At 43.4% G+C, this 12,808-nt stretch overlaps 1 protein-coding gene across 4 annotated transcripts in view; it reads right to left on the bottom strand.

The window, feature by feature from the left end:
- Positions 1-698: 698 nt before the first annotated feature.
- The window catches only part of LOC144717304 (uncharacterized), a 93,104-nt gene continuing 80,994 nt past the window's right edge, over positions 699-12,808 (bottom strand). For all 4 annotated transcript variants that reach the window (XM_078592775.1, XM_078592774.1, XM_078592776.1 and 1 more), the window contains 3 exons: positions 12,490-12,563; positions 9,959-10,277; positions 699-2,373 (listed from right to left, as the gene is read on the bottom strand). In XM_078592775.1, the coding sequence (XP_078448901.1) occupies positions 1,838-2,373; positions 9,959-10,277; positions 12,490-12,563 (929 nt within the window). In that variant the 3' untranslated portion in view covers positions 699-1,837. The remainder of the gene's footprint in view (positions 2,374-9,958; positions 10,278-12,489; positions 12,564-12,808) is intronic.

Raw genomic sequence — 12,808 nt, 5'->3', positions numbered from 1 at the left:
AAACGTTGAGTTTTATAAGGGCACCACGGGGTGACCAGTCCCTCCCCACCCAGCCCCACCCCTTCCACCCCCCACCCAGCCCCACCCTCCCACCCAGCCCCTCCCCACCCTCTCCACCCTCCCCACCCAGCCCCACCCTCCCCACCCTCCCCTCCCCACCCAGCCCCTCCCTCCCCACCCAGCCACTCCCTCCCCACCCAGCCCCTCCCTCCCCACCTAGCCCCTCCCTACACGATGGACGGACAGACACAATAATCCCCTGTGGGCTGGTGTAACCATTAGGTTCCTACCAGTAATACCCTCAAAAGGGTCTTTCTAGAGCTCCCTCTAGTGGCCGTTCTTCCACCAACAGTGGCGTAGGCAAGAAATTGCAGGGCTGCACTTTTAGATTTCATTGTAAGTGTTAAGATATGAACGTCCTTGCAGAAAGTTCCGACTATATTGGCCAAAAGCTATGGCGAGTTGTAAACTGATAAATGGGTTCACTTAAGTAGTGGAATTAGCATATTACCTCAAAATGAGCCATCGTTTGACGTGTAATCCTAATAATTTGGTAAAAATGTTTTCCTTTTAAGTTCAATATTTCTGTTTAAAACATGGAGAAATGGGAGTCATCTACAGAACCGGATTTTTGAACTGTATTGTGTCTATTAGTTGCTGTACTGTTGCTATGAGTAAGTTGATAGCAGTCTTTGCGGTAATGAGAAAATTACACGCAGAGCCAGTGTTTATTTACGAAAAACATCGATACATCAGATTCAGCATACATAACTTTACAGTATTGTTACAATGTATTTAACCCTCAATATTACCTAGAAGTATTAGAGATTAGCTTGCATTGCTTATAATTTTGATAGTCGTGTTTGTAAATACGCTTGCGATTAAAAGTGGAAATATACTCGTAGTGCATTATAATTATCGAGGACGGAGCTCTCTGTATTGTGCTGTGGATTACAAGTGCTTACATAATATCTACTCCTGAAAAAAGTGGATACAAGATATGCATTAGCTCTGTGCTTCCAACCTTGATGGAAAACACTAACTCTCATAAAGATGATGCACCCCAGTCAATTTCTGCCCAGAAACAACCGGTGCCAATCCACCCTCTATCACGTACTCCCCGTTCATCCTTTAACAATTCATAGTACAGCATAATCGGTCAGGGGGCGTTACATTTAAACTCACATATTTTATACCAACCATCTGATTAAATTTAATATTACGTGCGATTTAAAGCAGACATATACATACACTTTTATTGCAGGAATGTATTACGAGGTCACCTATCTAAAACACAATGAACATGTGTAATCAAATACACTTCACGACAGCTGTCAATGGAACGGACGGTCAGCAAGTGGTAGTGCTTGCTATCACTTCTGCCATCCAGTGGCCACAGGCTGTATCACTTCACTCACTTGAATGTAAGGTCCCATGAGATGGAGACACGATAATTTTTTCTCGAGGTGATTTTCCTCATAAATATTACTTCAAATGGATATTAGTAAAATTGCATTACAGTATATAAACACACATTGCCTTATTCCCATATCAAAATCATATTATAAAAAAAGTGTAAATGGATGATAGCTAGAGAATGGATGCTAATAAATCGTCCAGCTACCCAGCAATGTTTATTTATAGCTGCTTTCAGAGACAATGACTCAGAAACTTTCATATAACATTGCACCACTCAAGTTTGCGTAGATTGGGAATGTACACTACACATTGTACAAAATGATGCAGAGTTAATCTGTAATGAAAAATGTGAAATTTGTGCCTTGTCGCAGCACAATTTATCATTTTTCACAGATAAATAAATAAATATTAATATTTTTTAATCCTTGTTAACAGGCTCAATAGTGAGAACCCCTTCCAACATCCTCAGAAAAACATGTAGGGGTTCAGAGAAATTAGAATAAAATGTGTGTAGATGTTTGTTGTTGTCAGCGTTGTAAAATAACAGAATTCCTGCATCATAGTCCAAGCCAACACCGATTCTGCGAGGATGTTCACCCACTTCCACCTCCGTGCTTTGCTTGTCATGCCAGGCCTTGTATGTCTTCTCGTGTCTACGTAAACACCAGGACATGCTGTTTAAACCAATCAGACATGTACTGTCTCCTCCTTTCCGCAAAATACTCTGGTAAGCGACGCCAATACAAATTTTGTCCACGTCCCCCACATTCACAATCCAGCAGTGGCATTCTGAAGAAAAGCTCTCAGAGGACAGCACCTGTGTCCAGTAATCAAACCGGTCTGGGTGATCGGGTTTATCTGGAGGGTCAGAGATCCATTTTGCTGTCTTGTGATCAGCTGAGATCGCAAGATCTTTATGTGCCGTGTCTGGATCAAGAGTTGGAGAGCATTTGACTGCAATGAAACCAGTGGCACACATGGACATGCACAATTACAATCATTCTAAATATTTCGTGGAATTTCACATTTTTACTCAAATGCTTATACTTTAATAGCAAGATATTCAGATATATTGCCTCAGTTTAGGATAAGAAAAAACGTTATGTAATACTTTAAAAAACTCACCCTACCTCTTCTCCCTTGATCCCATTCCTGTCTTCCTGTCTCCCTTCCCTCCTCCCCATTATCCTTCCCTACCTTGTGTCCCTTTTTAACTCCTCCCCCTCCAAACATGTCTTCCCCTCCACCTTCAAATCTACCATTATTTTTCCTCTCCTGCAAAAACCTACCATTGACTCCACTATTCCTAACAATTATTGCCCTATTTCTCTTCTGCCTTTTTCTTTTTAACCTATTAAAAGCATTTTTTGTGTCTGTCTTTCAGGTCTGCTTTATGTCCGTGAACATAAAGCAGACCTGAAACACAGTAGGACGAACACCTCAGCCGTGGCAGACCATTGTTATAATTCAGTGCGCTCACATGACATTGACTTCTCCAAGACGGAGATTCTCTGCAAGCCATCCGGCTACCGTGAGAGATTCGTTCATGAGGCCATCCACATGTACAAACACAGAGACAATTTCAACCGAGAATATGGATTCTGGCTCAGCAATCATTGGAAGGACGTGATAAACCATTTCGGGTCTTGATTGATTGTGTTCACGTTTACGGTGACTTTCAGACCGCAGTCCATTCGCTGCAAGTTTCCTGCTATTACTCTCCTATTACATATTTATTTGCTTCTTTTTAGTACATTTAACGTGACAGTCAATGGTATGGTGTACAGCAGAATGTATAATAATAAATAGTATAATAGTGTAATGTTTAATATAATAATATTTAGTATCGTAATGGTATAGTGAATATACAGCAGTGTGGTATACAGTAGGGTTTATATAATCATGCATAGTGTAATGTTACAATGTATAGTCTAAGGTGGTGTATAGTAATACAGTATATAATCTAATGTTGGGTTTGTCTATGGCAGTATAAAGTTTAGCTGGAAGTATATTATATTTTTTGCGATGTAGAATTGTAATGCACCTTTTGATTCCTTTCAAAAGGTGTCAGTTTTGTTGCCAGAAAAAATGGGGAAAACCTTATTAGTATATTTTGGTACTGGCAAAGGAGATCCCATGATGTAGCTGCTTACCCCGAGCCCTTATTACTCTGGTAGTGCGTTGTCTTGAACTGTGCGCCTTTTGGCGTCATCTGGTCGAACACCATATGAGACGAGGCTCCAAAGAAAGCTGTCTCTGGTGTGGACCAATCAGTTTCAAAGACAATGCATAAATTACCAGAGTATTGTGTTTTTGTTTGCATTTGACTGCAAGTATTGCGGTTAATGTAGACATGATTCCTTGCAAAAGGTGTCAGTTTTGTTGCCAGAAAAAAGGGGAAAAACCCTATTGGTATATTTTGGTACTGGCAAAGGAGGTCCCATGATGTAGCTGCTTACCCCGAGCCCTTATTACTCTGGTAGTGCGTTGTCTTGAACTGTGCGCCTTTTGGCGTCATCTGGTCGAACACCATATGAGACGAGGCTCCAAAGAAAGCTGTCTCTGGTGTGGACCAATCAGTTTCAAAGACAATGCATAAATTACCAGAGTATTGTGTTTTTGTTTGCATTTGACTGCAAGTATTGCGGTTAATGTAGACATGATTCCTTGCAAAAGGTGTCAGTTTTGTTGCCAGAAAAAAGGGGAAAACCCCTATTGGTATATTTTGGTACTGGCAAAGGAGGTCCCATGATGTAGCTGCTTACCCCGAGCCCTTATTACTCTGGTAGTGCGTTGTCTTGAACTGTGCCCCTTTTGGCGTCATCTGGTCGAACACCATATGAGACGAGGCTCCAAAGAAAGCTGTCTCTGGTGTGGACCAATCAGTTTAAAAAACAATGCATAAATTACCAGAGTATTGTGATTTTGTTTGCATTTGACTGCAAGTATTGCGGTTAATGTAGACATGATTCCTTGCAAAAGGTGTCAGTTTTGTTGCCAGAAAAAAGGGGAAAAACCCTATTGGTATATGTTGATTATATTGATGTAGTTTATATTTTAGTTTTTATCGGTTCACTATATGGTAGTTATTATATAGTGTAGTGTATACCCAGTTACATAATTTTAATAGCTCAGCTTTTTGTAGAGTATATTGAGTACATTTATTATATTGATGTAGTTTATACTTAGTTTTTCACATCGGTAAATTGTATGGTAGAAGGGTAGAAGCAGTTGTATAGCGTCAATATGCTAAATTCCTCTGTTGATACGTAAACTCCTTTGTCAAGGCGCTCTGCTCCTCCCACCCAGCTTAAAATACGCTGCCAAGCTTAGCAGTGTTCATTAGGATGCTGTCTTTCCGACAGCTCTGTTCTTCACCTGATGAGGACGGCTGCTTCTGTTGTGGCCGAAACGTCGTGATAATTGTATTAGGTTTATTTATATTATTTTATTATTTCCATTCTACGTGACTTTACAGAAAGATCCAGTCACGAAAGTTTTAAATAAAAATATTTCGCTAAAGTCACGAAGATAGAAAACTATTAGTTAAAAACTTACTTTGTAAATATAAATATTTTTAAAATGTGTGTGTACGTCGATGTGTGCTTGTGAGTCGATATACGTGTGTGCGTGGTGTGTGTGAGTCGATGTGTGTGTGCGTCGATGTGTGTGTGAGTTAATGTGTGTGACAGTCACTGTGTTTGTGTGTGTAAGTCCTTGTGTGTGTGTGAGTCGATGTGTGTGTGTAAGTCCATGTGTGTGTGTAAGTCGCTGTGTGTAAGTCTGTGTGTGTGTAAGTGGATGTGTGTGTGTGTAAGTCGATGTGTGTGTGTGTTGGTCGATGTGTGTGTGTGTACGCCGATGTGTGTGTGTTAGTCGATGTGTGAGTGAGAGTCGATGTTTGTGTGTGAGGCCATGTTTGTGTGTGTAAGTCCATATGTGTGTCTAAGTCCATGTGTGTGTGAGTCGCTGTGTGTGTGTCTCGATGTGTGTGTGTGAGTCGATGTTTGTGTGTGAGGCTATGTTTGTTTGTGTAAGTCCATATGTGTGTCTAAGCCCATGTGTGTGTGAGTCGCTGTGCGTGTGTCTCAATGTATTTGTGTGTGTGTGAGTCGATGTGTGTGTGTGTGCGTCACTGTGTGTGTGTTTGTCCAGTAAAACGACCCCCTACCTCCTCGTGGTGCCAGATGGGCAACGCTGTCGTGGGCAGTGCTGTGGGGGGAGGGCTAATTCCGATTGGCCTTTCCCCTCAGGGTGTCTGTGACCACCATAGCAGCTAAATGGGGGCTCTGGACGGATGCGAGGGGCTGGTAATCTCTCCACCTTCATAAATTACCACTAAACCGCGACTGAAATATCTAACTAATAAGCTTGTGCCGGAGGCCCTGGGGGGACAGGTGTTTATGACGTCTCCTGGCCAGAAGATTGAATCTTTACCCGCGGGGCTCCTCCAGAAACAACGAAAAGCCACTATGGATGGCCACGTGGAATGTTCAAACACTCACTGCGGAGGAGTGGCTGCCACTCCTCTGTCGGGAGCTGGACTGGTACCGCCTGGATCTCTGGCATTCAGAAGGTCCGGTGGACCGACTCTGGCTCCTACCACCATGAGGGGTGGACAGTCCTCTACTCGGGGCAGAAGACTGCCAAACAACAGGGTGTGGCTCTTCTTCTGAACAAAATAATTAAATGGGCGTGGGAGCGTGGCGGTGAGGTGGGGGAAGCTGTAAGCCCCAGACTACTTTGGGCTCGCCTTCCCATCAGCCGGAGGCGAGGAGTGGTGGTCGTGATTACTTATTCCCCCACCGAAGACGAACATCCGTGGAGGGATGCAGACAAGGCCGATGATTCAGATGCCTTCTATGACCTCCTGTCACAGGTGCTGGCTAAAGTGGCCCCTCGGGATAGAGTCATCTTGTTGGGTGACTTCAATGCCCGAGTTGGTCATGATGCTGGCACCTGGTCTGGAGTGATTGGAAGGAATGGGCCAGATCAGCTCAATAACAACAGTAGGAGGCTGCTAGATTGTGCACAGACTGCCCTACATGACACGATAACAACAGTCTGGACCACTGGACGGGTTTCGCAGGATTGGTCGGATGCCCTGGTGGTCCCCCTTCTTTAAGAAGGGGGACCACACAGACTGTAACAACTACAGGGGCATCTCATTCCTCAGTGTGCCGGGAAAGGTCCTGCCAAGGATTATTCAGCATCGCCTTGCTAGGCACACTGAGGAGAGGCATGTGGAGCACCAATGCGATTTCAGGAAAGGTCGGTCCTGCACAGATGCCATATTTTCTGTCCATCTGCTACAGCAGAGGTGTAGGGAATTCCAACAAGACCTACATCTCTGCTTTATTGACCTGATCAAGGCCTATTATACCATCCATAGGTCTGAGCTCTGGGTTGTTCTTCGTGCTTTTGGAGTCCCTGATCCTCTGCACATGATTATTAAGGACCTTCATGATGGTGAATGGGCCTGGGTAAAACTACGTGGCTGGGAGTCAGAGCCATTCCCTGTACACCTTCGGGTGTGACAGGAATGTCCTCTGGCTCCCACATTATTTAACATCTATTTTGAGCACGTAGTTCGTGAAGCCTTCAATAGCTGTACCGGAGGAATTTCCATCTGGTATAGATACAATGGGAGGCTGATCGATGCCCGGGTGTGGTCAAGGGATGGCTCCGTATTGCTCAAGCACTTTATGCATGCCGATGATCTGGTAATTGCTGCTCACTCAGAGGAGGAGTTGGAGGTGCTGCTGCTGAACCTGGAGCTTGCCACCAAGAGGTGCGGCCTTACCATCAGCCCCACCAAAACTAAGCACCTGCCTGGGTATTGTATACCATCGGACACTCCACCCCCCACAACTCCCAATTGGTGATAGGGCAATTGTGGACAGAGTGGAGGGTTTCCCATACCTTGGTCATGTGCTCATGACCGGCTCCGGTTTAACAGCAAAGGTCTCACTCCAAATCAGTCGAGCGGCATTATCTTTTCATCGGTTGCGTAACGCTGTGTAGAAGCTACCTGGTCTCTCGCTCCACATGAAGCTTCAGGTCCTCTCAGCCACGGGCTAGAGAAGAGATGGAGTGATGTGGTACAGGAGGACGTGGAGCTGAGAGGAATTGCTGATGACTGGTACCAGCGGTGTCAAGATCGGCCTCTGTGGAGGAGGCTCGTGAAGGACGCTACTGGGCAGTTGGAGGCAGTCGCCCTCCAACAACAACGGAGGGCGGAGGAGCGACGCTCACAACAACGAGCGGAGCGCCGGGTGGCTAAAACACAGCAAGTTGGTACAGTAGGCGGCACAGGTGGTGCATCAGCCAGTCGTCTCAGTCAGTCGAGCAGTGGCATCTGGGCCTGCCCTGTGACCTCCTGCCAGCGGGTGTTCGACACTTCACGTGGTCTCAAGGTGCACATAGCCTGGCACAAGCGTCGTGGTGACGTCACCGCCACTTAGTGGTGAATGGCGGTTGTTGTTGTGTGTGTCCATGTATGTGAGTCTATGTCTGTGTGTGAGTCACTGTGTGTGTGTAAGTCCATATGTCTGTAAGTCGATGTGTCTGTGTGGTTCTATGTGCATGTGTGAGTCGATGTGTGTGTATGTGTGAGCCTATTTGTGTCAGTCGATGTGTGTGTGTGGATGTCGATGTGTGTGTGAGTCCATGTGTGTGTGTGTTAGTCCACATGTGTGTAAGTCCATATGTGTTTGTAGTTCGATGTGTGTGTGAGTCTATGTATGTGTGTGTTTAAGTGTATGTGTATGTTGAAGTCGATGTGTGTGTTTAAGTCGATGTGTGGGTGTGTCTTTTTCGCCCGGGCAACGCCGGGTATTTCCGCTAGTACTTTTATAAAATTCTGAAACGCCTTGTTCATAACCAGCTCTATCTCCACAATTTGTTACATGCCCTATATCCCAAATCTCAATCAGGTTTTGGACTCTTCTTTTCACCGAAACAACCAATTTCAATGTCATCATCCAAATTTCTTCCATGCCAGTCTTTCGTCCATTCTCATTCTTCTTGACCTTTCTTCCGCCTTTGACACTGTTGATCACCCCAATCTTTATAGCACCTCCCTCTCTTGGCTCAAGTTTTACCTTCTCGCACATTCTCAGTGTCCTTCAATCACTCTATATTCCTTCTCTGATCATAAAACATTTGGACTACTGTAATTATCTTCTTCTTGATCTCTCTGCTTCTGCCCTCACTCCCCTCCAACAAATTTATGCTTCTACGGAAGTTATTTTCAATCACTCCTTTAATTCTCACATTTCGCTTCTCAACTCCACTTGCTTACCATGTTACTACTTCTCTTCGTGGAATTGCCCAACCTTATCTTTCCTCTCTCACTTCCGTCCATTTCCCCTCTCGTCTTCTTCGTTCCCAACCTTATCTCCATCTCTCTTTTTTTTCTCTCTGTCCCTCCTCCCTGTGCCCAATCCCGTTTTCTGTCCATCCTTGCACCCATCCACTGGAATAAACTTCCCTTGTACATAGAGCAATTCCTCTCCTTAACCTCCTTCCATTACTGTCTTAAAACGTACCTTATCTATATTTCCCATTCTTTTACATCCCTCGTCCCTCCATTCGTTGCTGTCCCTCCTCTACCCTTTCATGATTCCCAAGTACCCCTCTATAGCTGTCACTCATGACTCAATCCGCGTACGGCCTTGCAATCTAAATCATATTCTGTCACCGTTTTGTTAGCAATGTCAAGCACCTTGAGTGCAGGTGCTCTAAATACAAATTATATTTGATTATTTTATCTGCATTGCATACTGAAAACATATCTATCAGCAAAATTATGTGACCTAAAATTCGAAACGATAACAATTACATGCATGTTTGACTCATACAACAAAGCACTTTTCAGTCTAGTGTCTATGGCAGAAGTAGAGAGTTGTGCGCCTTTTGGCGTCATCTGGTCCAACCCATGTGAGACAAGGCTCTAAGGAATGCTGTCTCGGGTGTGGACCAATCAACTTCAAGGACAGTGCACATTATCAGAGTTATGTCTTTTGTTTGTATTATGACTTCAGGTATTGCGGTCTATACAAACATGACTCCTTGTAAAAAGGTGTCAGTTTTGTTGCCAGATAGAAGGGTAAAAAAAACAATTATCATATTTTTACTGGCAAATGAGGTTCCCATAGTGTCGATGCTTGCCCCGAGCTCTCATACTCTGATGGTGCATTGTCCTTGAGTTGTGCGCCTTTTGGCGTCATCTAGTCCAACCCATGTGAGACTAGGCTCTAAGGAAAGCTGTCTCGGGTGTGGACCAATCAACTTCAAGGACAGTGCGCATTATCAGAGTTATGTCTTTTTGTTTGTATTATGACTGCAGGTATTGCGGTCTATACAAACATGACTCCTTGTAAAAAGGTGTCAGTTTTGTTGCCAGATAGAAGGGTAAACAACCAATTATCATATTTTTACTGGCAAATGAGGTTCCAATAGAGATGTAGAGAAGTTGACACCACAGTTAAAGATAACCATTATAAACTAATGAAAGTCCCACAGTGAGCCCACATACCAGCAGAGATGAGCAGGGTCTGCAGCCGCTTTAACTTTTCATCTTGGGCTTTGATCTTCTCCAGCAGCCCCAGGCACATCTCCTCGCCCTCCTCAATAAAGTGTTTGAGTAGAAAGACTACACGTGCTGAGGTGAGAGTAATTTCGTAAAACTTCCAGTACACGAATATCTCAATGTTGTATATTTTATCCATCTCACACCAGAAAAAGAAGGTGTTTTCAGAGATGGATTTATACACTTCTGGCAGAAACTCATCAAACTGACGCCAAACGTCAGCATTACTGCACTTCATTTTGTTCTTGATGAGCTGGCGTAGTTCCTGTCCACACAGTAAAAAGGCCACCAATTGTTATTTTTTTAATAGACTCTTTGGTTATTTATACATTTATTTTGTAATATTTTGCATAATTCCTCCAGAGTTGCAAAAATGGAGAACTACATATTAGTGCTGCTTATTGGAACCTATTGAAACATTAACAGTTGTCTATTTTGCTAGGACCACTCGAGACATTTGTCATTCATTCTAGACTCTAGAGGATCCTACAATTGTTACAAAGGTACCGTATTTTCCCGCATATAACTCGTGGGGTATACCACTTTTTACAAACAAAACAAGGCCCTGCGGGGTATATGGAGATGCGGGCTATCCCAAAAATATTTGACACGTGTGACATGTCATAACTCGTTAATTTTTTCATGGTAGGACTATCCACCATGCAACATTTACCTTTGACTAAAGCACTGCTGAATAAACCACTCACACTAAAATTGCACGTTATCACGTTTTAAATTAATTGTTTGTACAATTAAACGACAATGTCTGAAGTGCGCGCACTGTTTACCGGCGACGGGAGAGCTAGGGCGAGAGAGAGGTGGGGGTTGGGGGGTGGGGCAGCTGGGAGTCCCAGCTGGGAGTCCCAGCTGCCCCAACCCCCACCTCTCTCTCCTCCCAGCCTGAGAGGAGAGAGAGGTGGGGGGTGGGGCAGAGCAAGATTTGCGGCGGGTGGGGCAGCTGGGGGGAGAGAGAGGTGGGGGCGTGGCGACGGAGTTACCGTAGTTCGGCTATTATTTGCGCAGTGCGTAATCTACCAGTTATGTGTTATTTATTTATTGGATATTTACTTTTGTTACTTATTTATTGTTTTAAGTTCACTCGTTTCCGGTTAGTTTGTTTTCTTTGTGCACGTTATGATTGCAATGTTAACAATTGATAGTGGAATGTATTACAAATGTAAACTTTGTATTAATATGATGGAATTAAGCTGCGGTAACGACGTTAAATATATGAATGCATGCAGGGTATGTGGAGGTGCGGGCTATCTGAATTTTTTTTTACACAAAACGCTATTTTTGCGGGGTATATGCGTCTGCGGGTTATATGCGTTCAGTTCTCATGTGCCAATATTAATTGCATTAACAAATGTATTCCCAACAAGATGCCTGGTTGTGATTAGATTTGGGCTATCCGATGATTTTTTTGTAATCAATATTTTTATAGAGTACTCTACCAGTTTCCGGATCAATTATGCAATGGATCCGAAAACACGAAGAAAAGTCAGAAAAAAACATATCATCCCATGTGTGCTGCTGTATGGGAAGTGACGTGCACGTCTTGGTGACATAATTTGCATCATCATATCCCGCTGGCGTGGTTTTCCCAGTAATGTGGAAAGCTGGGCCAACATTAGTCCAACGGTCCAACACGTGCCAAATGGGGCCAAATGGTGGTCGCCCCACTTCCTGAGAGGCAGGAAGTGGAGCAGCCACCATTTTTAAATAGCAAAAATAATCGTCCATAACAAAAGTATAAAATTACATATTATATTTAATGGATCAATGTATTGGATAAAAATTCCAACTATAGTTGTGATTGAATGTGCTATATGAGCTTATGGACTTTCAATTGCAAATATCTTGTGCCAATTACTTGCTTGGATTTTATGATAAAATGCTCTTTTAAAATATTTTTGGGAAATGTCTTGATATTTTCAATTATTGTTGTGCTAATGGATATGGCTTTAAGGATAGGGATTTGCATTTATTTATAGTTTAAATGTCAGAATATCTCAAAACGACGTACAAATACAATGAAATACAAAACACATTATAGCAGGAAAAAGAGAGAAAGAAAAAGAGAATACAAGATACAAGAGATCCATAGCATCGAGACTTGACCAATGAAGGGACGAAACATTGACCTGCGCAACCACAGTAGGGCAACGGACGTAAAACAGAGTTCCAGCACCAGCAGAGACAAAGGGAAGTCTGGATAAACATGATGTGAAAACAACGGTCAGATGGCTAACCATCTTAACACCCTATCCAACCACCACTACCAAGCACAACCAATAACACCACAACAACAGTAGCGGTAAGATAATTCTGGGAAAGTATATACATCACAATTTAACAGTGGGAAGTCCCAGTATGTGAGTTAATGTGCTGCAATGCCATGGCAGACAGGTACCAGGAAGAGTCCCCACACTTTGGTGTGATGGCAGCCAAGCCCTGGGAGATGCTGCTTGACTTACCTTAAGGACATCCTCGGGGATGTCCGGACTTATAAGAGGGATAGGCTCTGTCACATTGACAGTAACATTTGTTCCTGCAAAAGAAGACAATGTGACATGTCCACCCATTAACATCTACTGAAATAATTGGTAATCATGCTGTTGAGTACAATGCCTGCTTTGTGCTATAATAACTATGATATAATGGGAGTGTGTCTTAAAGTTTATTTGCTCCGTTAGTAAACTACAAAATGTTAGTTTTTTATTATTGGATTGCACGTGATAATAGTGAGATTATATGATTGTATTGTTTGTTATTAACTGTCCTCTGGAATAAATG

Source organism: Lampetra planeri, chromosome 3 (assembly GCF_965212315.1).
Source record: "Lampetra planeri chromosome 3, kcLamPlan1.2.h2, whole genome shotgun sequence".
In the NCBI taxonomy this organism is placed as follows: domain Eukaryota; kingdom Metazoa; phylum Chordata; class Hyperoartia; order Petromyzontiformes; family Petromyzontidae; genus Lampetra; species Lampetra planeri.
The sequence above is the reverse complement of the archived record's forward strand: the minus strand, read 5'-3'. Positions and strand labels throughout refer to the sequence as shown.